This window comes from Podarcis tiliguerta (assembly GCF_965153285.1).
Source record: "Podarcis tiliguerta genome assembly, chromosome: 8".
Classification (NCBI taxonomy): Eukaryota; Metazoa; Chordata; class Lepidosauria; order Squamata; family Lacertidae; genus Podarcis; species Podarcis tiliguerta.
The window spans coordinates 77,746,414-77,773,309 of NC_139541.1; the positions used below are offsets into that span (position 1 = coordinate 77,746,414).

The 26,896-nt window shown below is 49.2% G+C and overlaps 1 protein-coding gene and 1 long non-coding RNA gene across 4 annotated transcripts in view; both read left to right on the forward strand.

Moving 5' to 3' along the window:
- The first annotated feature begins 2,033 nt into the window (after positions 1-2,033).
- NECTIN2 (nectin cell adhesion molecule 2) overlaps positions 2,034-26,896 on the forward strand; it is a 101,469-nt gene continuing 76,606 nt past the window's right edge. The window contains exon 1 of one of the 3 annotated variants that reach the window (XM_083455525.1): positions 2,034-2,804. In XM_083455525.1, the coding sequence (XP_083311651.1) occupies positions 2,747-2,804 (58 nt within the window). In that variant the 5' untranslated portion in view covers positions 2,034-2,746. The remainder of the gene's footprint in view (positions 2,805-26,896) is intronic. The other 2 variants (XM_083455527.1, XM_083455526.1) reach the window with 2 other exon arrangements.
- Positions 25,816-26,113, forward strand: LOC310683439. Its single transcript, XR_014514418.1, has 2 exons — positions 25,816-25,882; positions 25,932-26,113. It is a non-coding gene; the product is annotated as an uncharacterized lncRNA (long non-coding RNA).

Consider the following 26,896-nt stretch of genomic DNA (forward strand, 5'->3'; position numbering starts at 1 on the left):
GCCAGAACAGCAAGAGGGATCGCTGCGCAGTGAAAGCAGCAATCCCTCTTGCTCTTCTGGCTTCTGGGATAGCTGCGCAGCCTGCATTCGCTCCATAAGACGCACACACATTTCCCCTTGCTTTTTAGGAGGGGGAAAGTGAGTCTTATAGAGCAAAAAATACGGTAATTCAGAGAAAAGCAGTGCTTGATTTCTAAGGGGCAGGAATGGGGGTAAGGTATCAGCACCAGGCTTTACTTGCAAGTAAACATCAGAGGGTTGCCCTCTCTAAGGTATCACGGAGAGTCAGGACAGACAATGGTTATGGAGAGTTAAAAAGATGGAGAGTTAAAAAAACAAAACACTGTGGGGCAGGACAGGGATTTAGCCTACAACCGCACCTACTTTTATTAGTAAGCAAGGCCCATCAGTGGCGTAGCGTGGGGGGTGCAGGGGGGGCCAGCCGCACTGGGCGCAACATCTGGGGGTTAGGGTTAGGGGGCACAAATCCACGGGTTAGGGGGCGCAAATTACTTGCCTTGCCCCGGGTGCTGACAACCCACGCTACGCCACTGAGGCCCATCACATTCCCTTTGCATTCAAGAGAATGATATTAAGGTGGCAATGTTTCATTAATTGATCAGATTAATCACTGGAGGCTGCAATCATGTAGCCACTTTCCTCTCAGAAAGCTTCTGTGAATTCAGTAAAAAGAGATGTAAAAGAACTGCACGGTTTATAAAAAAAAAATCCAGTGGACCAAAAACTTGCCCCACAAATAACAGGGCAGGAAGCGTAATTGTATTTTAATACAAGTGTTTAGAAAACTGCACCTGGTCTTAGGTGTTGCGTTTTGTCACACACAGGAGGCATACTAAAAGGCTACCATTAGCTACAAACGCAGGCGGACAACTTCCAACCCCAAAATAACCCAGGTGCTTCTTGCTTCAAAAATATTATTTCCCCAACAACTTGGAATAACAGAAGTGTAGAGTTCGAAGGGACCACAAGGTTCAACCCCCTGCAGTACAGGAATCTTTTGTTCAAGGTGGGGCTGGAACCCACCACCCTGAAATTAGACTCTCATCCTGTGTACAGACTGAGTTACCCCTTGACTAAAAACTCACACAATCAATTGACTAAATTTGCTTTCACAGAGCTGCTGATCTCAATAAAGTATAGATAAAAGTTAACAGAGCCACAGAAGAGTTCAGAGCAGGCATGGCTGCGACCATCCTTTAAAGTTGTACAGTTAATTTTTATTCTTTTTGAAAACCGCTCGCTGAGGTTTTACTACAGTCAAGTGGCATAGAAATCTTGTTCGATGAAGAAATAAATTTGGACCAGGGGCTGAGCCCCAACGGGACTGCCTAAGCCTGCACAGGATCAGTTCCTGTGGGGTGCACGTTCATGTGAATGCAAGGGTGCTCTCCGCATCAAGCAAATCCTACCCAAATGCGTGAGTAGGGGACCAAGCCGTCCTAAGAAAATACAGTGGTACCTCGGGTTACATATGCTTCAGGTTACATATGCTTCAAGTTACAGACTCCAGAAATATTACCTCGGGTTAAGAACTTTGCTTCAGGATGAGAACAGTAATTGTGCTCCGGCGGCGCGGCGGCAGTAGGAAACCCCATTAGCTAAAGTGGTGCTTCAGGTTAAGAACAGTTTCAGGTTAAGAATGGACCTCTGGAACGAATTAAGTACTTAACCCGAGGTACCACTGTAATGGTGACCAGCAAGACCTAAACCATGGGTAGGCAAACTAAGGCCCGGGGGCCAGATCCGGCCCAATCACCTTATAAATCTGGCCCACAGGAATCGTCGTGTTTCTAAATGAGTAGAATGTGTCCTTTTATTTAAAATGCATCTCTGGGTTATTTGTGGGGCATAGGAATTCGTTCACACACCCCCTCCCAAAAATATAGTCTGGCCCCCCACAAGGTCTGAGGGACAGTGGACCGGTAACCTTCTGAAAAAGTTTGCTGACCCCTGTCCTAAACCCTCCAGAAGAGGAAGCAAGCTGTGTGCCCGAATCTCCCCAAAACATGAAATCGACGGGATGATCTTCGCTCCTCTTTCCCGGATGTGATTCCACACATGCATACATAATTTTATTTGTATGCCGCCTTTCCACGGTTGAAACCATGCTCAAGGCAGCTTACAATATGAAAAAAATTCAGAACTACAACTTAACAAAAGTAGCCATACATGAGAAATTAAACAGATACTTAACCAAACTGAACAATTTCCACATCAATCACAATGAGATCTATAATAAAGATACAAAAAAACCCAACAATAAATACTTCTAAGGCACAGAGAGGTCAAGATCCTGCACACACCTTTCCTTAAAGGGCGCGACCCATTCATTCCTATGAGGTTCCCCATATAAGGTGAGCTCTAAACGAGGGAAACCTCGGTAGTGCCAGCCAGACAGGTGCGCTTGCACCGGGGTTAAGGTGGGACTGGCGAAGGCGGGGGTTCGGTAAGCCAGGGCGAAGCCCCGACTGGGCGTGGCCACCCCTTCCCTCCTCCCCTCGAGGGGCGGCGCCAAAGGCGCACCGGGCGATTGCAGCAGTAGCAACGCGCAAGCTGCGGAGACGCAGCAGTTGTCGCCACGGAGCGCGAGGAGCCGCTTCTTCCCCCGAAAGAGACGGGACTGATTCTAAGGCTGAAGCCGATCCAGCGCCGGACGGACGCCTCGAGGAGCCAGAGCGGAGTCCCAGCCGGCGCTTGATCTGCTGCCCGGACCTTCCACCGCCCCATGGGCGCGCCTCGGAGTTCGTGCGCCTTCGCGAGCCTCCTCTTCTGCCTGCTCTCCGGTAAGCCCGGCGCCGTCTCCAGCCGCCCAATGCGCTCCCGCTTCCCCCGCTCTCCTCCTGGCTGGACTCTGCTTCGGCTCCCCTGGATCCGGAGTGCCAGGATCTGGTGCTCCTTGGGGATTCCTCCTCCCCAGAAGCGCAGCTCTGCGCCTCCTCCAGCGCGGAGCGAACTCCCCTTTCGCCGGTTCCTTCCCGGCGCCGCCGTCGCACCCTTTGCTTTCTCCCGATTCTGGCTGCTGACGACCCTCCTCGCTCCGATTTCGATTTCTCCCTCCCGCCTCCGCCCCACGGCTCTCCCAAACCGCTTTCCTCCGCAGCAGCCCAGTTGCCGGATAAAGTTTCTTTCTCCGCCCCCTCCCTCCCAAGATGGCGAGGCCCAGGGAACCTGTTTCTCTGGCTGGGCGCCCTGGGAAAGGCGGAGCGGGAGGAGACGCCCCGGAACACTTCCTCACCTGGCCGGAGCCGGCGGGGCGGGGCCGCAAGGTGGAGGGCTCTCTGCCTTGAGGATCCGCCAGCCCCACCACTCCCCCTTCCTCTGGGATCCTCCCTCGCCCCCTCCCCGCAGGAATCCGGAGAATTTCAGGGGCGGTGGGGAAAGCGAGGACCAGCCTTCGTTCTGCGCCCCCAGTCTCTCTCCCAAGCTCTCCTCCAGCTATTCCACAGCTGCAGCGCCCCGGAATGTTTAGTCTCCCAAGGAATCCATGGCGCTTAGTATTCGTTGTGATCTTGGTTGATTTAACTTGTTTTCTTTTCATGCTTGGGGTGGGAATAGCCGGGAACCTTTCCTGAGTTTCCGATGGGCAGATCTGAATGAGCTCCTTGGGGACTTGAACGCATAATGTAACTGGTTGCATGATCACCACTGCAACCTGTAGATCTCACCCCTGAAATGATCAGTTGCCCAGATCTCCACCCAACCCTGGACTGTAATGTGTTTCTGGTAGGATCTGCTTGTGGCTAGTGTGCTATTTGTCAAATACACAGACACACACACACACACACACACACCATAGCTCTGTTGCTTATTATTTTGTATCCAGCAGTGATGCCTGGAAGGATTTGCTGTGCGCTCCCTGCTGTTCTCTGGTTGTGATGAAAGGCTGCCTTGCGCAGCTTGGTGTAGCTGAGCTGAGCATCTGTGCAGGTAGTTGCTAGGGGGACGTTCCCTTCTCACCTTCATAGGCTGCTTCTTGGAAGCAGCTTTGTGGACTCCCGTTTGCAAAGACCATTAAGAACTGCAATGTCTAGATGATAGATCACACGGAAAGGTACCATCTTCCTAACTCAGACCTCCACATCTAGCAGGGATTCGGCCAAGGGGCTTGCCAGCGACAGGACAAGATGGTGGGTTCCATTGCTTGTTGTTTGTCCTTGGCGCTTGGTGATTAGAGACGTGTCGCTTCCGAAAGAGGTCATAAGGAGTAAGATGAGCCCCGATGGATCAGGCCACAGGGCCATCTTGTCCAGCATCCTGTGATCCCAGTGGCCCAGCAGATGCTGGTGGCAAACCCTTAAGCAGGACCTGAGCTCAAGAGCACTGTTCTCTTTTATGGCTTCCGGCAGCTGGCATTCAGAAGCTTTACTGCCTCGGTCCCCCTGTTCCTAGCTGCTGTGACCGGAGTCCTTTGATGGAGAAGACGGTGCCTCAGGTGGTGCCTTGGATGCAGCAGGCATTGGGTTCAATGGCCAGTGATGGAGGAAGGCCCTTCTCTGAGGAGCTTCTGCCAATCTTGAGGAGACAGTGGACAGCCTGAGCTGGCATAAGGCACCTTCTGATGTTCCATTGGGTTTTTAAACCCCGTTTCATTTGGGGAACCTTGTCAGCTGCCGATTCCTTGAGCATCGCAGAGGATTCCTCAGGTGCACAATTGGTTTGCAAGGGCAGAATACAAGCCCTCTTTTATTACCCCAGGACACAATCTGTTGCTTTTCTGTGGCTGGATGAGGAAGATGGGCACAAATCACGGCTAAGGGAATTTTGTCTGCCGTGACACATCTTCTCAATGAGGAGGAAGTTCGATGGAACAACCGCAGTCTGAAAAAACGTGAGAAACAGACGATGGGGCACTTCTGCATTTGTTTGTTAGGAGCTGCTCTCAGACGTTTAGGGCAGGCAGGAGGTGGCTATTGGCATCATGGTTCCTGTGGGTGCAATGGTACCCTTGAGACCTTCTCCTGGCACCCACAAAGCCTCTGAACCGCCCCCCCTGCCGCCTTGTGATGAGATGCCAAGCTGGGTTACCCTTTTCTACCTTGAAGAAAAAGGAAGGCTTGGAAAATGCATAGCATTCTGGTGCAGGAAGCTGGAAGAGGGAATTTCTTCCCTGCTTCCTCTTTCAGCTCTGTGTGCTTTTTCAAGACTGGTTGGATTAGTTGTGCTGAATCTAGCTTTTTCTCTTTATCCCTTGGAAAAGCAGAGAAGGTGCATGTGAACATGCTCTTTCTGTCCCTCTTGGGGAACAGCATCCAGAGAGGAGACAAAGGACCTACAGCACTTGCTCAAAAATCCAGACTTCCTCATGGGCCCAAAAAGCCGAGCTAAACAAATATTTCAATGGTGTCAAAAGAGGACTGGACATGAGTTCATGAGCAGAAGACCATCAATGGCTACTAGCCATAATGGCTATACTCTGCCTTCAAGATTGCTTCTGAAGACCAGTTGCTGGAGGGGACGCGGGTGGCGCTGTGGGTTAAACCACAGAGCCTAGGACTTGCCGATCAGAAGGTCGGCGGTTCGAATCCCCACGACGGGGTGAGCTCCCGTTGCTTGGTCCCTGCTCCTGCCATCCTAGCAGTTTGAAAGCACATCAGAGTGCAAGTAGATAAATAGGTACCGCTCTGGCGGGAAGGTAAATGGTGTTTTCGTGCGCTGCTCTGGTTCGCCAGAAGCGGCTTAGTCATGCTGGCCACATGACCCGGAAGCTGTACGCCGGCTCTCTCGGCCAATAAAGCGAGATGAGCGCCGCAACCCCAGAGTCTGTCACGACTGGACCTAATGGTCAGGGGTCCATTTACCTTTACAAGAGGGGAGAGGGCTCATGTGCTCCAGTCTTGCTTGCTGGTTTCCTATTCTGGGTGTGAGAACAGAGTGCTGGACTAGATGGATCCAGTAGCCTCTTCTTATGTTCAAATTTTCTAAGTTCCTGGGCGACCTCAGTTTCCCTTTGTTACTCTGTTGTCTGACCTATTACCAGTATGGCTGACCTATTGCCATTGTTTCTCGGGGATTTATACAGCAATCCATCTTTCCACATTCCTTGGGTGGATCAGAACAAAATACTAGATAAAATAACGCAACCATCATGCAAAAGTGACAACGATCCATAGAAAAGTGTTGTTTGCATAGAGGCAGCGTGAAATGGTTCACAATCCTGATATAAAACAGTTAAAAAGCCGGAGTGATCGCTGGGTAATGTTAACCCTTTCAGTAGGTGCATTATTGTAGGATTTGGGGGGATGAACTGTTGTTCTGCTGTTGGCCATGCCAGTGTTTCAAGCCTCTGGTTGTTGGTTTTTTTGAGGATTAATGCCCTAACCATTGTGTATTGGGTATTGAATGTGTTTCTCTGCGGAAAACTTTTCCTTTGCCCACATTTCCGTTGTACCATTTTGTTAGGTAGAAATACCGTATTTTTCGCTCTATAAGACGCACCAGACCACAAGACACACCTAGTTTTTGGAGGAGGAAAACAAGAAAAAAAAAATTCTGAATCTCAGAAGACAGAACAGCAAGAGGGATCGCTGAGCAGTGAAAGCAGCAATCCCTCTTGCTGTTCTGGCTTCTGGGATAGCTGCGCAGCCTGCATTCGCTCCATAAGACGCACACACATTTCCCCTTACTTTTTAGGATGGAAAAAGTGAGTCTTATAGAGCAAAAAATACGGTACATCCTTGAGGGTTGGTTTTTAAAACAGGTAACTTAAATTGCCCAGAAAAAGGCCCAGTTCAAAACCATTCATTTAAACTAGCTTTCTCATCTTCTAATTCAGGCATACCCTGGGCAAGCATGCATATTAATTGGTTGCTATAACAAATAAAACCTAGGTGCTTATGAAGCACATAAGAAATTTCTATATTTATGCAGAGGCATATTCCAAATCCTGGAGTCATGCAGCTCACATGTCTTTTGTGCTGTGCATGTATATGCAATTGCTTAGAAGTGCAGTTGTGAATTAACAGTATCTGCTTTGAGTTTTCTGTGTGCGTATAAGGATACTAAGCGACATCATTTCCTTGAAAATCGTTCTGCTTATCTTTGGGCCAGGGAAATTAAATGTCCATTCATTTCTGGCTGGCAATCTGAAATCATAATTTGGACAAAAATAAACACAATATATCATTTCAGAGTACTTCATGCTTTCCCCACCAATTTGCTTCCCACAGAAAAGCAGGCTTTCCTCTCGGTATGTTGAGTCATGGTTCCAACGTGTAGATTATGTAGTTCTTCTTGTAAGCCCCATTGAGTTCAATGGGACTTACTTGCAGGAAAGTATAAATAAGATGCACCTTGTGTTGATATGGATGTTCCATGAGTTAACAGCCAGGGTTATTTTATACCAGGGACAGATCTTCTATTTCATGGTTAGGTGTTTTTACATGAGTAGAATGTGCCCTTTTATTTAAAATGCATCACTGGGTTATTTGTGGGGCATACAAATTCGTTCATTATTATTTTTTCCAAAAAATAGTCCGGCCCCCCACAAGGTCTGAAGGACAGTGGACCGGCCCCCTGCTGAAAAAGTTTGTTGGCCCCTGTTCTATTTCTTTGGCGATCCCTCGTAAGATTGTCTTCCATGAACGTGGCATTAACGGTGTGTCTATAAGTGACTGTGGAGGCCAATTCTGCGTCCACACGTTCTTCCGCTGTGGGGACAGGTTTCTGGGCAGAAGTTGATCACGATGAGGGGTTTGCCAAAGGTGTCTTCCTTTTGGGGTCGTTTCTCCCTGAGTTTCTGCTTCCTCAAAGTCCATGATGCCTTTGGTAAAGGCTGTTTTCCAATTGGAGCGCTCGCAGGGGCAGATAGAGAGATATTAATGGAAACATAACCGACGTTCTGTTTTCCAGAAATCTGATTTGAAATTTTAAAACCCGGCTTCAATCAGTTTTAAGTAGGGATTTGAATCTGCGTTTCCCTGTTCTTCTAAGCTGACTTCACTTAACCGCACCAGCTCTCCTACCTCTGAGGAAAGTAATAAATTTGCAGGCTGTGATGTAGACTTCCCTTTTTTCATTTCTCCCAAGTGCCCAAATACGTTGTTTTGTGAGGTGGCGAGCATTTTCTGCTCGAGACATGCCACTTCCCGCTATCATCTGTGGATGAGGTACTTTTGGGACTATGTGGAATCTACCCACAAACCAGCATGTATCATATGAACGCAAACTTGGCTACTGGGTTTTTTTTTGGGGGGGGGTGTACGTGTTATTTTTTGGAGGTTTTCTGGAGCTTGTTATTTAGCAATTGTGTCTGTTGTGGGACATCCGGTTGTGTCTGTACACGCCTTCTCTTGATGCTGAACTTGGGGTGGTAATCATGAGGTAATTGGTGAGGTAATCATGAGGTGTTATTTGCCTTCCCTTTCCAAAGGCGAAGGAGTCTCCTCAGGTTCTTCTGGAACCTTCCGGGAGGAAGGCCCTTGGTGGGCACCCCCCCCCCCAGAAACAATACCCTATTTCCGCAGGAGGAAAGCCCTCTGGTTGTTTTTAAGTTGGCAAAACTTGACAAAAAATCCTGATGCGGCTGCCCGTAAATAACAGCCTTCATTTCACCTGCCCGGCCCCTTGAGGAAACATTTACCTTTGCCTACGCCTTAGAAAGTGACGCGTCTGATAGTCATCACTCTGTTTTATGTTTTAGTGCCAAGTAGTGCTGCATCAAACAGTGACCATCGCTCTGGAGACTTTTCTCCTACACTTGTATGCTTTTTTTTGACTCTGGACTGGGGGCATCTGCACTATACATTGAAAGCAGTATGATACTGCTTTAATAGCCATGGTTTCCCCCAGAGAATCCTGGGCTGCCGTTATGGGTGCCGAGAGTCATTGTGGGACACCTTATTCCCCTCTCAGGACTACAATTTCCCCAAGGTCCCTGGAGCGAGGCATTCAGACACTCTGGGAATTGTAGCTCAGGGTGAGGAATAGCGGTCTCCTAACAACTCTGAGCACCCTTAGCAAACTACAGTTCCCAGGTTTCTTTGAGGGAAGCCATGACTGTAAAAGCAGTGTAATAGTGCTGGACCATAGTGCTGGAAGTGAGAGCTGGACCATAAAGAAGGCTGATCACCGAAGAATTGATGCTTTTGAACTATGGTGCTGGAGGAGACTCTTGAGAGTCCCATGGACTGCAAGAAGATCAAACCTCTCCATTCTGAAGGAAATCAGCCCTGAGTGCTCACTGGAAGGACAGATCGTGAAGCTGAGGCTCCAATACTTTGGCCACCTCACGAGAAGAGAAGACTCCCTGGAAAAGCCCCTGATGTTGGGAAAGATGGAGGGCACAAGGAGAAGGGGGCGACAGAGGACGAGATGGATGGACAGTGTTCTCGAAGCTACAAACATGAGCTTGACCAAACTGCAGGAGGCAGTGGAAGACAGGAGTGCCTGGCATGCTCTGGTCCATGGGGTCACGAAGAGTCGGAAACGACTAAACAACAACAGTGCTCTAAATGTACAGTGCAGAGAAGGCCTCAAATGCACATGCTTTTTATCTCCTGCTCACTTCAGCTGCTCTGAAGTGAATTTGCTTCAGCGTCTTCTGACGGAGGGCGCCTTTCTGAGGGAGGACTCAGGCCTATTTCAAAGCTTTCCAAAAGGGGCACTCTGCGCTCGGTACTTTCCCCTCAGTTCCTCTCCCCCAAAGAGCTTGATTTTTTACTGGAGAGGGGAACGCACTCTGCGCATGCTCAGAGGGCCTGAGTTAACGGAAGCTGTAACAGTAAAATGATAGCAATCCTATTGACAAGTACAAAAACGTAAACTGAGGGGGAAGGGCAGGCTTAAACTGGTGGGCTTCTTCCACGAAGGGGAATCAAAGATGTAGTAGTAATTTTTGTACAAAAATAGTGCTTTTGTAGAGGTGTTTCTATAGCATCTTCAAGAGCCCTTCTAATCCCAGGAGACTCCTCCGCAATGAGGCAAGCTTATAAAACTGTAAGACCAAACAAGTGGAAATGCTTATTCCTTGAGCATTACCAGCTGGCTTTGTGTGTGCGAAAACTGTTGTGTGTGTACATAAAAACGTCACAAATGTGCTTAGCTCACATACAGGGGTAATTCCAAATGCCCGTCATCTCACGGGTGTATAAAACGATAAGCATGTTTCCTGTTCCTCACTTCCCCACCCTACTGCCCCGGCCCAGCAGTAAAACGGTTCGTGGCAACTTTTTACAGGGTCTGTGTCCTTGCAAGTGTGCCGCAGACCCCTTTATGCAGTTTTGGTTTAATTTTTAAAATATGCAGGGCGAGCAGACAGGGCACAAGCCGTTCTAGTTTGGGTTTTAAACCTCTCAAGTCCTGCAAAGCAGCAGCACACTGTTTCATCTGTCTAAGGCTGCTGGTATAGAAATTGGGCCTTCTTTTTCTGGCTCTGCTCAAAACTGTTTTCACCAGCACCCTTAGGGTGTCATGCATATATTGGTAGCTTGGAGTAGGCGCCACCAGGCATCAAAAGACACGCACCTTCTGCTAATGTGTACAGAAGCCTGGCCCCCTAGGAAGGAACCTTATCTCTTCATTCTGCACAATAAGGTCCTTATGTCCCATGAATTCGCAGCCTTCCATTTTGACTGCAGTCCTGTCTGCGCTCAGTATCTTGAGTTTGCTGCCGGAGGGGGTGCAGATTTTTGAAACTGGGGTGGGGAGTGTCTCAATTACTACTTGACTATGAACCTCTGTTGGATAAAAGGCCATTCTTTCAACCTGAAAGGATTTGAGAGCAAAAGGAGACAGGTGGGACTTGCAACAGGTTATTATTTATTTATTATATTTGCATTAACAGCCCTTCAGCCGCAGATCTCGGGGCAGCTCACAACATAAAAATGGAACATAAAATCACAAAGTGCACGATTAACAACAACAACAAACACATTTAAAAGGTGTGTGTGTGTGTGTGTATAAGATATTAGTCAGCCAAAGGCCCGGTTGAAGAAGAAGGATATATAACGAAGGCACCAGGCGAGCCTCTCTGGGGAGTGCATTCCGCAAACAGGGAGCCACTGCAGAAAAGGCCCCGTTCTTGTGTTGCCACCCTCTGGGCCTCTTGTGGAGGAGGCAGACGAGGAAGGGCCTCAGATGATCATCGCAGGGCCTGGGTTGGTTCATATGCGGAGAGGCAGTCCTGGAGGTATTGTGGTCCTGAGTCATTTAAGGCTTTAGAGAGCCAAACCAGCTCTTTGAATTGGGCCCGGAAACTAATGGACAGCTGTCACAGCCAAAATCGGTGCCATGTGCTCATGCCGCCCTGTCCCAAACCAGGTTGCTTCTGTGCCCTCAAGTCATGCCTTCCTCTAGGGTACTGAGCCGTAAGGAACTGAAGTAGGGCATTTTGCTTCTCGCAGCCCTTTTCTGTTTTATTTTCCCAACTCATGGTCAACATGCCATAGCTGCCAGAGCATACTCCATCTTCAGTGGACTGTGTTATTGCCTCTGTGTTTTTCTTTTTCGAAAGGTTTTTTTTTTTTTTTGCAGGGTGGGGGCGGGGGGCGGTACTTCAAATCTCAGAGCTCTCCCGATCACTCTCCTATTTTGGCTACAGTCCAGTCTGTCCTCCATATTTTGTGTTTGCTGTTAGTGTTAAGGAAGTGCAGTAGTGTGTCACAGAGTATTGCGACATATTTCAGACTAAATAGCTTCTAGTAGTTCCTGTTATTTGGCGGGGAGAGGTCAGCAGTAAAAGTATGTGTGCAAAAGTCACCTGTGACGAAGAAGTAGATTTCCCAAATGGGGTGTGGGTGGGTGTACGTGCGTGCGCGTACACACACACACATTCACACACACACAAACTTGCAAAGCACAGTGCTACTTGGTGAGGCTTTGTGTGCAGTGTTTTCCACTTTGTTCCCGCATTTTTCCTCTTCCTGCTCTTGCAAACTGGCATATGTGTGTGGGTGAGGTGACCTGGCATTTGGACTTGAAATGTAGAAATAGTGTCCTGCACGTTGCACACCAAATGTCGTTCCTGTGTTGCAGTAATCAGTGGAGATGCCATCCTTCGAACAGAGGCATTTTAAGCCAAAGGTATCACTTTGCATACATGGTGAAAATGGACCATTGTTGTTGTTTAGTCGTTTAGTCGTGTCCGGCCCTTCGTGACCCCCTGGACCAGAGCACCCCAGGCACTACTGTCTTCCACTGCCTCCCACAGTTTGGTCAATCTCATGCTGGTAGCTCCGATAACACTGTCCAACCATCTCGTCCTCTGTCGTCTCCTTCTCCTTGTGCCCCCCATCTTTCCCAGCATCAGGGTCTTTTCCAGGGAGGCTTCTCTTCTCCTGAAGTGGCCAAAGTATTGGCGCCTCAGCTTCAGGATCTGTCCTTCCAGTGAGCACTCAGGGCTGATTTCCTTAAGAATGGAGAGGTTTGATCTTCTTGCAGTTCATGGGACTCTCAAGAGTCTCCTCTAGCACCATAATTCAAAAGCATCAATTCTTTGGCGATCGGCCTTCTTTATGGTCCAGCTCTTACTTCCATACATCACTACTCATGAGGTGGTCAAGGTACTGGAGCGTTGAACCTGGGACTTTTTGCATGTAAGACAGATGGATGCTCTTCCACTGTGCTAGCCCTTCCCCAAGTTCTTCAATGATGCCGTACAGCGGCCACATCCACACATTCTTTTAAAGCACTGTGATACTACTTGTGGCTTCCCCCGGAGGATTCTGGGAGCTGTAGTTCGTTAAAGGGTCTGAGAGTTGATAGGAGACCCCCCTCTCGGAGCTACAGTTCCCAGAGTATTTAACTATTGGGTCCCTCTTAAGTCTGGGAATTGTAGCTCTGGGAGGGGAACTGGGGCCTCCTGACACCTCTCAGCACCTTTGACAAACTATAGTTCTCAGGGTTCTTTGGAGGGAGAGTACGGCGTGAGAGTGGCCATAGATAGCGAGGCCCAAGCAGACCAGTTCCTGATTAGTTTGTTCTAACCCATCTTGTTCCTTCGCAACAATGGAGGGAAAGACTTGCATGATGAAACTAATGGCACCTCTTTACTAGACTTGTGTGCCTCTTAAGCTGGGCAGGGATGCTGCTTTGCTTGTAATTAAGTTAAAACTTTGAACCATGTGCATCATTCGACGTCCTCCTCTCATGTTGCAGAGAGCATCTTTTAATCACATACATGCACCCTCCTATAAATACTCAAAACTATGACTGATGTGTTTCCCCTTGCAGAATTCTCTTTGCTGTCTCTCTTCCCCCGCAGTGCTGCAAGCTCACTCACAACGCCCCCCCCTCCCCGCCCCCAGATAGGTCTGAAAATAATATTTCCCCTCTTTGCTCCCATCCCCCACCCATTTCTTTCTCCCTCTCCTTCCCTCCCTTGTCTGCCCAAGAGCCAGAACTCATCATTAGCATGAGAAAAGCCTTCTGCAAGCCATGCCCCTGAGGAGGCGACTGCAGCAAGGACGGGGTTAACCCTCTCCTGCCCCTGCTGAGTTGCGGCTTGCTCACCCTGGGGAGAGTGCTGGTGGGGGGTGGCTTTGGGGAAGATTTTTATTTTAGAAGCCCAGTTGGCACCCACAGGGTGATTCTGCCCCCTGCTCTGCCCTTGCCCACACCTCAAAATCCCCGCACCCCTGTGTTTCTTGAATCCGCTGTCTCCTGCTTGTTGACTCACCCTTGCCCCCACGAGCTACGATATCTTGGCAGGCTTCCTTACGTATCTAACCCTCCCTATGCACAAGAGTCTCAGTATGCCAGGACGTGGCTGGCGTGTTGTGCTGTGCAGCTTTGTGCATGAAATTTAGCGAGAGAGCTTCGTCTTCTGTGTCCCTGTTCCTACCCAGAGGTTTTTTGGATATGCAGCTGCCTTGGATAAACGTGCCGGGAACCTCCTTTAAAGCACATTTGGAGCGCTAATTTAGCAGGCATGGCTTCCCCCTCCCCACAAAGATTCGCGGGAACTGTAGTTCACCCCTCACACAGCACACTTAACAAACTACAGCTCCCAGGTTCCTTTTTTTGGCGGGGAATACTTTGAATGTACAGTACTACCTTGGGTTGCATACGCTTCATGTTACAGACTCGACTAACCCAGGAATGGTACCTCGGGTTAAGAACTTTGTTTCAGGATGAGAACAGAAATCGTGCTCCGGCGGTGTGGCAGCAGCAGGAGGCCCCTTTAGCTAAAGTGGTGCTTCAGGTTAAGAACAGTTTCAGGTTAAGAACGGACCTCCGGAACGAATTAAGTACTTAACCCGAGCTAACACTGTGTTCTGTAGATGTGGCTTCAGTGATTTTTAACCTGCGCCTAGGAATGCCAGCAATGGCTTTCCTGGTTTTCCGAACCTTGCTTTGGGGATGTGGCAGGGGGCGGACACATCTGGGACATTTTCCAAGTATATCTAGGGCTGCCATATGTCTGGATTTTTTGGGGGGACATTACTGGAATTTCAAAGGTAGAATTGACGTCCAGGGGGAATTTCCACTTTGTCAACAGAAAAAAATAGCTCAACAATTTTGGGGGTTTCCTAAAAAAAACCTCAGCAACTGTCAGGGTGTCCTGGCTTTTACTTTTTGAAATAGGGCAGCCCTAGGTAAAGCAGATCCTCTGCCGCTGAACTGCAGCCCCTTTTCAGGTTTGGTGAGAGTCTTCACCTGTTGGTGTCCATTCTGCAGATGTTGCAGCTGCTGTTGTTGCAGAGGAGGCCACCAATTCACTCTGTACACGCCTGTGAGCACCTTCTCTGTTTGTTCACATAGCCTCAATATGTCGGGACTCCCAGGACAGGTGCCTGTCGATGAGTTCAGGCTGGGATCCAACCCAGTCAGCCTTGTTCCAGCCCATCTCTTTGTTAGGCTGGGAGACAGACAAATGAGTTGTGTCAATTTTGTCCCAGGAGCCAAGCCGGCAGTGTCCGGCTCCCTATTGCTATGGCAACTGGAGGCTTTCTCGTTTGCCTTCTCCTTCCATACTTCTCTGTGAGGCAGAGACAAGCTCTTTTCTTCTTCTTCTAGCAGACCTACAGGGGATCTGAACACCCTGTGAGGTCTTCAGGGGTGGACCCCGTTTTGGGTGAAGGATACAAGATGCAAGTATTATCATCATCATCATCATCATCATTATTATTATTACAGTTCTATCCCACCTTTCATACAAGGAGCTCAAGGTGGCATGTATGCCTCCCTCTTCAATTTATGCGTCCCTCTTCATGGGACGCGGGTGGCGCTGTGGGTAAAACCTCAGCGACTAGGACTTGCCGATCGCATGGTCGGCGGTTCGAATCCCCGCGGCGGCGTGCGCTCCCGTCGTTCGGTCCCAGCGCCTGCCAACCTAGCAGTTCGAAAGCACTGCCGGGTGCAAGTAGATAAATAGGGACCGCTTACCAGCGGGAAGGTAAACAGCGTTCCGTGTGCTGCGCTGGCTCACCAGATGCAACTTGTCACGCTGGCCACGTGACCCGGAAGTGTCTCTGGACAGCGCTGGCTCCCGGCCTATAGAGTGAGATGAGCGCACAACCCTAGAGTCAGGCAAGACTGGCCCATATGGGCAGGGGTACCTTTACCTTTACCTTCATTTTAACTTCACAACAACCGTGCCAGGTAGGCTAGACAGTTCCAGAGCTATTACCCCCAGAATGTGTGTGTTTTTACATTCAAGGCATTAGTGGATGCTGAAGAAAGCCCCAAGCCAATTCTTGACACAGATATGATGCTGTTGATTGATTCACCTTGCTTCCTCTTCTCTCTCTCTCTCCCTCTCCCCCCACTTATTTTTACCTTTTGTGCTGTGCTGTGCTAAGTGATTGTGTAGCCTCCACAGAATTGGGCGAAGTACCAAGCTACACATAAATTTGCTGCGTATGAAGGGACCCCTCAATTCCTAGGAAGGATTATTATCTCCAGGTGGTTTTTGGGGGGCTCCAACTTCCATCAGCCCCAGCCACCATGGTAAACGGTCAGGAATGATGGGAACTGTAGTCCACTATTTATCTGGAGGGGCAGCCCTGGTTGGCTTATCCTTGATTGGCCCATCCCTGATCAAGGGTAGTTGTTGCAGGTTAGCAACCTTGGGAAGAAGTTGGGAAAGTGGGGTTCAGGGGTTGCTATGCTTGCTGACCCATCTGTAAGCCAGGCAGTGTACAGAGGTTTTCTGTTGTTCCAGGTTTTGTAATTCCCTGAACAGGCCCTTCTCCCACATATGGAAAAATGTGTGAACTCACTGGGATGTGTTTGCTAGGGGGTCCTTAGCCAACCCTTCCATTGATTCTCACGTGCTTGAGATTTTGGGCCAGTACACGTGACGACTTTGCTTGCTTATTTAGCATGCTTTGGCCTTGCTAAGAACCAGACTGCTATTGGCTTTCCTCTTTCTTCCAGCTGTGATTGGGGGGGGGGATATGTGGTGTCAAGCCTGGACTTGAATGTAAACTGGCATCCCGAAAAATGTGGGGGAGGCCCCCCCCCGACCTGTGTATAATGGTACCTCGGGTTAAAAACTTAATTTAGGTCCGTTTTTAACCTGAAACTGTTCTTAACCTGAGGTACCGCTTTAGCTAATGGGGCCTTCCGCTGCCTCTGCGCCGCTGCTGCATGATTTCTGTTCTCATCCTGAAGCAAAGTTCTTAACCCGAGGTACTATTTCTGGGTTAGCAGAGTCTGTAACCTGAAACGTCTGTAACCTGAAGCATCTGTAACCCGAGGTACCACTGTATTCAGTTCTTTCTGATGCAGAGGTTGAGATTATCTGTGCTCCACAGGGCCGCCTTATCCATAGGTGCTACGGGTGCAGGGCACCTGGGCGCCAGGCTCTCAGGGGCACCAGGCCGAGAGTCCGGGGCTGAGATTTGGAGTCCGGGGATTGGGAAGAATTGACAACCAGTTCTGATTGGAGCAGAGCCCATCGGAGCGCCGCAGCTCTTCTGCTGTGGGCAAGCAAGGCGCTGAGGCTGCCTGCTGGCTCCGCCCTCCTGCGCGACTGGGATTGGCGGGCCGTCGAGAGGCCCGTCCAGCGCACGCTGCTCACATGAGGCACCCAGCTTCATTCAGCGGCTGGCTCGGGCTCGACTGTTGTTGCACTGGGCTCTGTTTGCCCCCCCCCCCTCCAATTGCCCGGCCCCGGCCTTGCTCTGCTGCCGCTGCCTCGGGCTCCTCTGTGGCTGCTGAGGTGGCCGGCCAGGTCAGCTCTACCGTGCGCACCTCGCCGGCCCATCCTTAAAAAGTCAACAACTTTGGGGTTCCCCCCTAAAGAAAAGTCAACAACTCTGGGCAACCTGGAGGAGGGGCGCTGGGTGGATCTTTGCACCCCGGCGCCACATATGCTTAAGACAGCCCTGGTGCTCTATCTGGAGTGACCAGTTTGGCATGCCTGTATGTGTATTCTTCAGTTTAAACAAAACCTGAGGCATTTCCTCCTCTGTCTTCCCCATTGCCAACAGACCTTAATGAAACTTGTGCTTATTCCTGGCCTTCCCCTCAACTCTTCCCCTTCGCCACTGTTTTGCCTTTTCCACAAACCAAGCTTAATCCCAGCTCAGGCCATGGCTTTCTCTCAACTGGGGATAACATTCCTGAGCCAGTCTTCCATTTCTGTTTGATGGGCTCTGAGATATAAACAGAGGTGCGGCTCCAGTGATCAGGCCTGACAAGAAGCAAGAGGGGAGGCTTTGGCTGAGTCCTGGAGCGACTGTGTTCTGGCTGTGACTACAGAAGCCGGGCTTTTCCAGTAGAGACAAGGAGTGGTTTCGAGACTTCTGGATAACCAGACCACAGTGTCATCCTAATTTATGGGGAATGTGTCTCTGCATTCCTTGTGGCAGTGCTGTTTGGAATTGGCTGGCCGTTGGGAAACATCAGGACTCGCCATGAGTGGCTGGTTAGACAAAATATGGGACATGGTTTTATCTGAACGTTTATAGCATTATCAGTACAGTCATACCTCGGGTTACAGACGCTTCAGGTTGTGTTTTTACGGGTACCGGAACGGGTTACTTCTGGGTTTCGGCGGTCGTGCATGCGCAGAAGCGCTAAATCATGCTTTGCACATGCGCAGAAGCACTGAATTGCAACCTGGGCATGCGCAGATGCGGCGCTGCGGGTTGCGAACGTGCCTCCTGCATGGATCACATTTGCAGCCCAAGCGTCCACTGCATTGCGTACTTAGAGGAACTGCTAAAACAGTCAGTTGTGAAAGCATATGGAGGGCTTTTCTGTTGACCATAACTAGGGGTGGAATCCTGATACATCCACCACTGACTCAGATTTTTTATGGAGAGGTTATATGCAGGCACTGCCCTTTTTAATTTCCCACTGAAATACTGCAAGGGCACAAATGACACAGTGATTTTCGATATAAATTTATTTATTGTATGAGACTGATATGTTGATTTTATGTAGCCCAAAGACTCTTGTTTGGTTAACATGTTTTCCCTGCCCGAAAACAAAAAACCATCTGCATCTGCCCTAGTTTAGGAATCAGGACTTGACTCTCACACTTCTACACAGCAAGCTGGCTTGCAAGGTTGAAAAAGTCCATAAAGCAGAGAGGGCTTGGGGGGTGGGCTCCAAATATCCCCTTCCTCATATCACTTGTACTTTTACAGATGCTTTATGCAGCAAAACAGCACCTTAAAAAGCGTAAAACTGCCATTAGTGGGTTAGGTGCAAGTAATCTGCAGCCCAGGTCAGGTGCAACTGATCTTTAAGATGGGAGAGCATGTTTTCAGCTGAGCAGGGGCCGAAAAGCCAGGAGCATTGGCCCTCGCTGCTAGTTCAGCAGAGGCTCTTCTGATTCCCTTCTCCAACAATGGGGGTCCTGTAAGAATCATCCCTCTATGTACCTGAGCTGCACATTCGTATGCATGAGCAAATGCAGACAGGGATGGAGGCCTCTGTTTCTGTTTATGCTGGAGAAGAGGGGCTTACATGAAAGGAATGGGAAAGTCATCCGAGGGCCCACCTGCCCAGTTCCTGTGAACTGGATTGCCGGCTCTACCATTAGGCAGAGTGGAGCGGCCGCTTGACACTGTGGGGGATGGGGAGAAGAGCAGCAAGATGTGTAAGGACAGAGCAGTTTGTGTCACATAGCCTGCCCTGTACCCGCTAAGCTGGCCTCTTGCCTTCAGGTGTCATGGAGGATGCTATCCTATCACCAGTCTTAGAAGGTCCTATCATTCAGTCTGAGCTTCCTTGCACCTAAGTCCAGTTTGAGATGATGAGGCCATTGAGAGGTTTGTGGAAGGTTCTGTGCTTGGAGGCCTTCTTGCCTGGAACTGAACTCTCCTCTCCAGGAATGTCATTGCCATTATCCTTTGGTAAAGGTAAAGGGACCCCTGACCGACTCTGGGGTTGCGGTGCTCATCTCGCTTTATTGGCCGAGGGAGCTGGTGTACAGCTTCTGGGTCATGTGGCCAGCATGACTAAGCCACTTCTGGCAAACCAGAGCAGCGCACGGAAATGCCGTTTACCTTCCCGCCAGAGCGGTACCTATTTATCTACTTGCACTTTTGACGTGCTTTCGAACTGCTAGGTTGGCAGGAGCAGGGACCGAGCAACGGGAGCTCACCCCGTCAAAGGGATTCGAACCGCCGACCTTCTGATCAGCAAGTCCTAGGCTCTGTGGTTTAACCCACAGCGCCATCCACGTCCTATCCTTTTGTACTGAGATGTTAAGGAATGGTTGAAAATGGACCTCTCCACACCCCTTCCCAGTTGTCTCTGTGTTTATGCAGCCAGCGGCTCCTCCTTGTGCAAAGTGTGTGGGGACAACAGGAGGTGAAATGACTGGTTTGCAATTCCTTGAGTCCCTACGCAGCAGATGACTTAGCTGATGGGGCAACTGGGCTTCCTATTCCTGTATTCTATTCTCAGTAGAGGTTAGAATCATAGAGTTGGAAGAGACCACAAGGGCCATTGAGTCCAACCCCCTGCCAAGCAGGAAACACCATCAGAGCACTCCTGACATATGGTTGTCAAGCCTCTGCTTAATGACCTCCAAAGAAGGAGACTCCACCACACTCCTTGGCAGCAAATTCCACTGTCAAACAGCTCTTACTGTCAGGAAGTTCTTCCTAATGTTTAGGTGGAATCTTCTTTCTTGTAGTTTGGATCCATTGCTCTGTGTCCGCTTCTCTGGAGCAGCAGAAAACAACCTTTCTCCCTCCTCTATGTGACATCCTTTTATATATTTGAACATGGCTATCATATCACCCCTTAACCTCCTCTTCTCCAGGCTAAACATGCCCAGCTCCCTTAGCCGTTCCTCATAAGGCATCGTTTCCAGGCCTTTGACCATTTTGGTTGCCCTCCTCTGAACACGTTCCAGTTTGTCAGTGTCCTTCTTGAACTGTGGTGCCCAGAACTGGACACAGGTTATTGTGTTCCAAGTTCCTTGTTCCTAAGCTTTGCTCCTGCTTGCCCACAACTTTCAGACTTTGCCGGGTGGAAGAGGAGGGGAGGGGTGGTTGAAAGAGCAGAACACAAAGGACAGAGAAGGAGCTGGCTGCTCCATAGCGAGAGCTGAAAAGATGAGCTGTGAAGCGCTGTCTCTGCTTGTCGAAATCTCCCCGTGGACTCTGCATTGCCTTGGGCCCAGTGGGATTAGGAGAAGAGTAATCTTAATGGACGTGGATGAGCTAAGCTTCCTTCCCATTCCACACACTCCCTGCACTGAGCTAATGCTTGTTCCTCTTGGAGACTCGCTTGGGCTTCCATATTGGTGCCAAACCAAGAGGCAATGGCGCGAACCAACACAACTGGTGCCAGTTGTAGAGGCGACTGTGAATTGGCATGGCTCGATATTTGGCACTGACATAAGACCTGAACCCTGTTTACATCAGGATGGTGGTTATTATTTATTATCCTCCCCTTACCCCTAAAGTTACCAGGGCAGCTTAGAACAATTAAAGCAAGATGTTAAAAGTAGCCCCAAACAACTCGCAACCACAGAAGCGATGTGGGTTAACACCTCAGTTGTTAAAAGTCAGGATGAAGAGGTGTGTCGTCAGCATTCAGCCCAAAGCTGTGTAAAGAAGGCGTCAGGTACACTTCAGTGAGAAGCAGTTCCACAACTTAGGGGCTGCCACAGACAATGCCCCTGTCCTGGGCAACCATCACTCCGAACCACTTGACCAATCGTGGCACCCAAGGGGGTCTTTAGGGAGGGAGGCATTCTTTCAAGTATTTGGTGCCTGAGTCATTCAGGGCTTTAAACACCAGCATGTTATTACGGCATGGTGATTATTAATTAAATTTATACCCCTCCCTCCCCCCTGACAGGGCCCAGGGCAGCAAACAACTAGTAATGAAGCATCTTAAAAACCATTCTGGCGCAGATGAAGACAGGGAAGGGCCTCAACTTAAAAGGCTTGTTGTTGAAAGGGGAAAGTCTTCGGGAGGCACCCAAAAGACAACAGAGGCGGCGCTTGTTTTAATATTCAAGTTCATGAATGGGAGTCCACTTAGAGGCTTGCAAAAGCAGAAATGATGAACCACTGCACAGCCCTTTGGCTGAACATAGGGAAGTATGGGAGGCCTTACTACTGTGACCCTACTTTATTTTCTTCCCTTTCATGTGCTAAGTACAGTGGTACCTCAGGTTAAGTACTTAATTCGTTCCAGAGGTCCGTTCTTAACCTGAAACTGTTCTTAACCTGAAGCACCACTTTAGCTAATGGGGCCTCCTGCTGCCTCCACGTCGCAAGAGCACAATTTCTGTTCTCATCCTGAAGCAAAGTTCTTAACCCAAGGTACTATTTCTGAGTTAGCGGAGTCTGTAACCTGAAGCGTATGTAACCTGAGGTACCACTGTAAACTCAGTTTGTGATCTGAGCGAGGTTTTAGTGGTGGTTCAGAAGTATTGCTATACGTTTTCAAAAGCCTAAAGAAGGTGTTTCGGATTGTGTTCTCAGAATGTTGCCCCACACAAGAGCCTCACTCCTTAAAGTATGCGGACTGTGGCTGAAGTTGCTAAGCAAACAAGGAAACTTATTCTCATTCTTTCTGTATTTGTAACTCTGTAAAGATGGGGCAGATAAATAAAGGTTTGGGGGTGGCGGACCGGTGCCCCTTCGGGTGTTGTTGGGCTACAGATCCCACCCTCATTGGCTGAACGGATGCCTCTGTTCTCTTTGCAACAGTACGCCGGCTTATCATCTTTTAAATCTGAAAAAGGCATTTAATAAAGGAAAACGGCCTCAGGTTTTCCAGAAACGGCAGCTTGTTCGTGCTCCGTGCGATTTGCAGAAAGATTGACTCGGGCGTTCTGGAGGCGTGACCTTGCGAAGCCTCTTTTCTTCCTCTGATCTGATCGGTTTCCTCTGCTCTTTTCCAGGGGGTTCTGGGTGGGTGGGTAGGAGGACTGGAGGTGCTGAGGGAGACGGGGAGACAGAGAGGCACAAGCTTGAGAGCTCTCTGCACGTTCCTTCCCAGACCCTGAAGGACACCTCAGCCTCTTTCTCTCACCTGCCTAGTTCTTTGGGTTGTCATTTAAGATCTGCCTTGGCTGCTCCTTGCTTGGGTTGTTTACCGTTTTTCCCCTGGACGTGGGGCTTGATAGCTGGGAGGTTGTTCCGTGCTCCCGCCCTCTAAAATACCCTCCCTGCAGCTTGCTCCATTTAACCGCTTTGTTTGCATGCTGCTGAACATCAAACAGCACTTTAGGCTCTGCCCTTGGCTCCCTCCCTCCCTGCCCCCAGCTCGAGATTTCTCCTGTATATGTCTCCTGTTGTTTGTACACACGTGCATGCAAAGTCTTTCTTTATTTCAGCCTGCAACGGTAGTGGTGGTAGGTTGACCTAGTTAATTCTCCCAGATAATTTGCATGTATATTAAGATATGTAAAAATCCATCCCCTCAAGGGACGCTTGGTCTGTGGCTAAGCCGTATTGATCGTCTCTTGACGCCCGTGTTCTTCTTCTTCGCAGCAGCATCGTCTCGCCCGGTTTCTCTCCCGTAAGCAAAAGGCCTGGTGAGCTGTTTCCCCGGCGGAATGACCTTGCAAATTTCAGGGGCCCGAGCTTTGAGGACCGTGGTTGCGCTCCTACTCGCGCTGACCTTTGGGGTGATAAATCTCCAGCTCTTGTGTGGATGCAAGTTGATTAAACCTGTGGTCTGCGAGGCCTTCCCCCCGCGAAGGGGATTTGTGGCTGAAGAAATATTTCTTAATCCACAGACAAAAGCTGGAAGAGAGAGGGAAGATGGAGCTGGAGCAGGAATGAGATGGGGAGCAATCTGAAAAGGAATGGGAGGGAGGTGGAATTAGGCCCATGCCCTGAGGAGCTTACAGTATAAAGTTGGGGTAGGCAGTGTCATTCCCTCCAGATTTTGTTGTTGTTGGGCTCCGTCTCCCATCATCCCTGACCATTGGCCGTGCTGGCTGGGGCTGATGGGAATTGGAGTCCAGCAACATCTGGACAATGACAGGTTGGGAGGATCATAGAATCATAGAGCTGTAGAGTTGAAAGGGACCCTGAGGATCATCTAGTCCAACCCCCTGCAATGCAGGAATATGCAGCTGGTCCATACAGGGATCGAACCTGCAACCTTGGTGTTATCAGCACCATGGTCTAACCAACTGAGCTATCCAGGCGTAGAGAGGTAGAGAAGACACAGGTAACAGGATGAATGTGAGGAATAGTACCGTATTTTTCGCTCTATAGGACGCACCCAACCATAGGATGCACCTAGTTTTAGAAGGGGAGAACAAGTAAACAAAATTCTCTCCCTCTCTGCGCAGTGGCCCTTTAGCAAGGCGGCAGGAGAAAAGGGAGCCCCTTCCATTTCTCCTCCTGCTTCGCTGAAGGGGCGCTGGGCAGAGAGGGAAAGTTGTGCAGCGCCTCTCCAGCAAAGCAAAGCCAGGAAAGCAAGAGGGATCGGTGTGCCCCGATCCCTCTTGCTCTCCTGGCTTCAGCGACAGCAACCCAAAGCCTCCGGAGCGTGGCGGGAGCACTCCCACTGCGCTTCGGAGGCTTCGTGTTGCTATTGCTGAAGCCATGGAGCCTGCATTCGCTCCATAAGATGCACACACATTTCCCCTTAATTTTTGCTCAGGGAAAAGTGTGTCTTATAGAGCCCAAAATACGGTACCTTCAATTACTGAAGTTTAGCGGTCACCAAGCTGGTTCCCATTGACATCTTGGCACCTGTGAAGGTACTTAGCAAGCCTTGGGTTAAGCCTTGCCCCACGCTGTTCCTTCGCTAGGAGAGGGTCAACACCGCTGCTTATGTTCGGAGCAGCAGGAATCTTGTCTTGGCAGCACCTGCCAAGTTGGGGGGTCCTTTTCTCCTTTCTGGCAGAAGTGACAGCTGCCTCTGTCTTGGCAGCTGGGCAGGCATGTGTTGAAGCTGAAGGGCCTGGCATATTTGCCCTTCATGCATGTGTTAGCAGTTCCCTTCTGCAGAAGACGACACTTTCAGATGCAGTAGCTGGGTGAGAACATTTGGCTTGGACACTTACTGCCATCAGGGGTAGCGGACCTTCTCAGGCACGAAGGCCTTGAGGGAGATCAGGCTGAAATTAACATAAAGACCTTTTCTGGCTGTGTGTATGCTCTACAACAGGGGTGTCCAAACTTTTCAAAGAGGGCCATATTTGATGAAGTGAACGTGCATGAGGGCCGTCCAGAGTAGTTGAGTTTTTTTTAAGGATTTTACCTCAGGAAATAAACTGCCACAGGGGCTGGATTAAACTGACCGGAGGGCCGGATTAGGCCCCCAAAACGGATTTTGGACATGCCTGCCCTACAACAACTCTTGGAATTTCCTTCTGCCTTTTCCTTTTCACCTTTCGGTGCAAGTCTTTGGTGCTTCAGCTAGCACGCCAGAGTAGATCAGCGTTGTCAGGCTGCTGTCTTCCACCCCCGTGACGTCTTCTGCGATTAGGACGCTGTTCTTAGATAACTCAGAATTGTTATTCATTTGACTTGTAGCTTCACACCCTGCTCCTTTTTTCCTCCCCCAGCTTCTGGGCAAAGAAATGCATGGCAGCGATGGAGAAGAGCTGGCTCCATTTTTTTAAAAAAAATAATATTTATTACTTTTCCAGCAATTCAAACATTACACAAAAAAACAACAACAACAGAAAACAAGATAAAAAAAGAATACAATACAATACAAAGACACCACACAACACTAACACATTAACCCAACGAAACCAAACAAAAACAATTTAAAACACTTCAAACAATTTCAATATCCTTTCTTTCATTCCTCCTCACACCTCCCTTTTTGTATTCCACTTCTGTTAATTGTTTCACCAATTCCTTTCCATCTTCCTCTGTTTTCTATCCTATAATTATCTTAACACATTCTATCCTTATTCCCCCCCCTTTAATATTCTATTAATCTATCTATACTTAATTCCTTATAACATTTCTACTAAAGCCATATAACTTCATTCCAACATTTTCCTAACATTCTTTAACTTTACAGCATTTCTGTAAATAATCTTTAAACTTTTTCCAGTTTTCTTCCACCAACTCTTCTCCCTGGTCTCGGATTCTGCCAGTCATTTCCGCCAGTTCCGTATAATCCATCAACTTCATCTGCCATTCTTCCCGGGTGGGTAAAGTCTACTGTCCAATGCTCTTTGCTCTAGTCAGAGCTGGCTCCATTTTTGACGTTTACGTACCACGTTCGCTTTCCTTAAAGCTAGCGTTGGTAAAAGTGTTGTGTTCTAATCTAAATGGGATGATGGCGAGCTGGTAGTTTCATCAAACTTGTTCTCTTTTATTCCCATTTTGTCAAGCTATACAATACCAAATGGAAATGGATAGGGGAGTCCGTCTGTCAAAATCCCTTGTGTGGTTTTCCAAGTCTCACCCCCCTCTCCTCTTGTTTCAAGTCCTCATTCTTGGGCACGGGTGTCAAACTCAAATTCATCGGGGGCCGCATCAGCAGTTTGGTCACCCTCAAAGGGCCGGTTGTATCTGTAGGACTATACATCATATGTACTTACAGTACAGGACAGAAGGGTTCAGGCAGCCGTTGGATCTGTCACATCACAGGATGGCATGCGCTCAATATAAAAACAAGTGGAGGTTTCCTGAATGCATGTAAAGTGGAGGTTTCCTGTGTAGAACGGCCGGCGCCGCTAGAGGGCAGACGTTCTCTGGCTTGTAGGCTGCCGCGCATGCGCCGAAGAGGCGGCTTTCTTGTGTCCCCCCCCCCAAAAAAAAGCGAGAATAAAAGGTGGCAGCCGGCGGCGGCTACACGGGCCACATGACGAGGTCTGGCGGGCCGGATTTGGCCCGCGGGCCTTGTGTTTGACACCCGTGTTCTTGGGGATTTAAAAGGGCAGTGCAGGTTTTAAGAGAGCCCTCTAGAGGCTGAAATGGGAGTGCAGGGGCTGCCTCAAAGCGCTTTGCAAAAGTGCAATTTGAAGCAGCTTGCTTTTCTTCTTTAAGTGAGTAGGCATGCCGGCTGCTGCCACTGCGCACTTGAGAAGCGTCAGCTGCTTCAAACAGCACTTTTGCAAAGCGCTTTAATCCCTGCCCCTCCTACTGGGAACAGGGTTTGCAACCAATGCAGTATTAAACCATCTCCTTTCACCAGTGATGTCAGCTGATGGGCAAGTGGACATGATTTGGGGAAAATGGACTTACAGGCCAAATTGGACTCTGTGACAGGCCAGAAATGGCTCAGGGAGCAGAGATTCCCCACTCCTGATTTACACCGATTTACACCGATTGGAGACAAAAACATTTCCCACCTGGGAGAGATGGGTTTATATTTTTCTATTGCCTTAAAGGACACTGAAGCTTTGTGGTCATTCTGCGGAAAGAGTGATCCACTACAGGAATTCCTGGCTGTTGTTGTTTTAAAGAATTATAAACTATTTAAAGCAATAACGATCTTGTGAGTTTGACGACCTTACAGTGTTTTGCACAGCCACTTAATGCGATACCCCACGTCTGCGCTGCGCGGCATGTAGGAAAATGCTGAA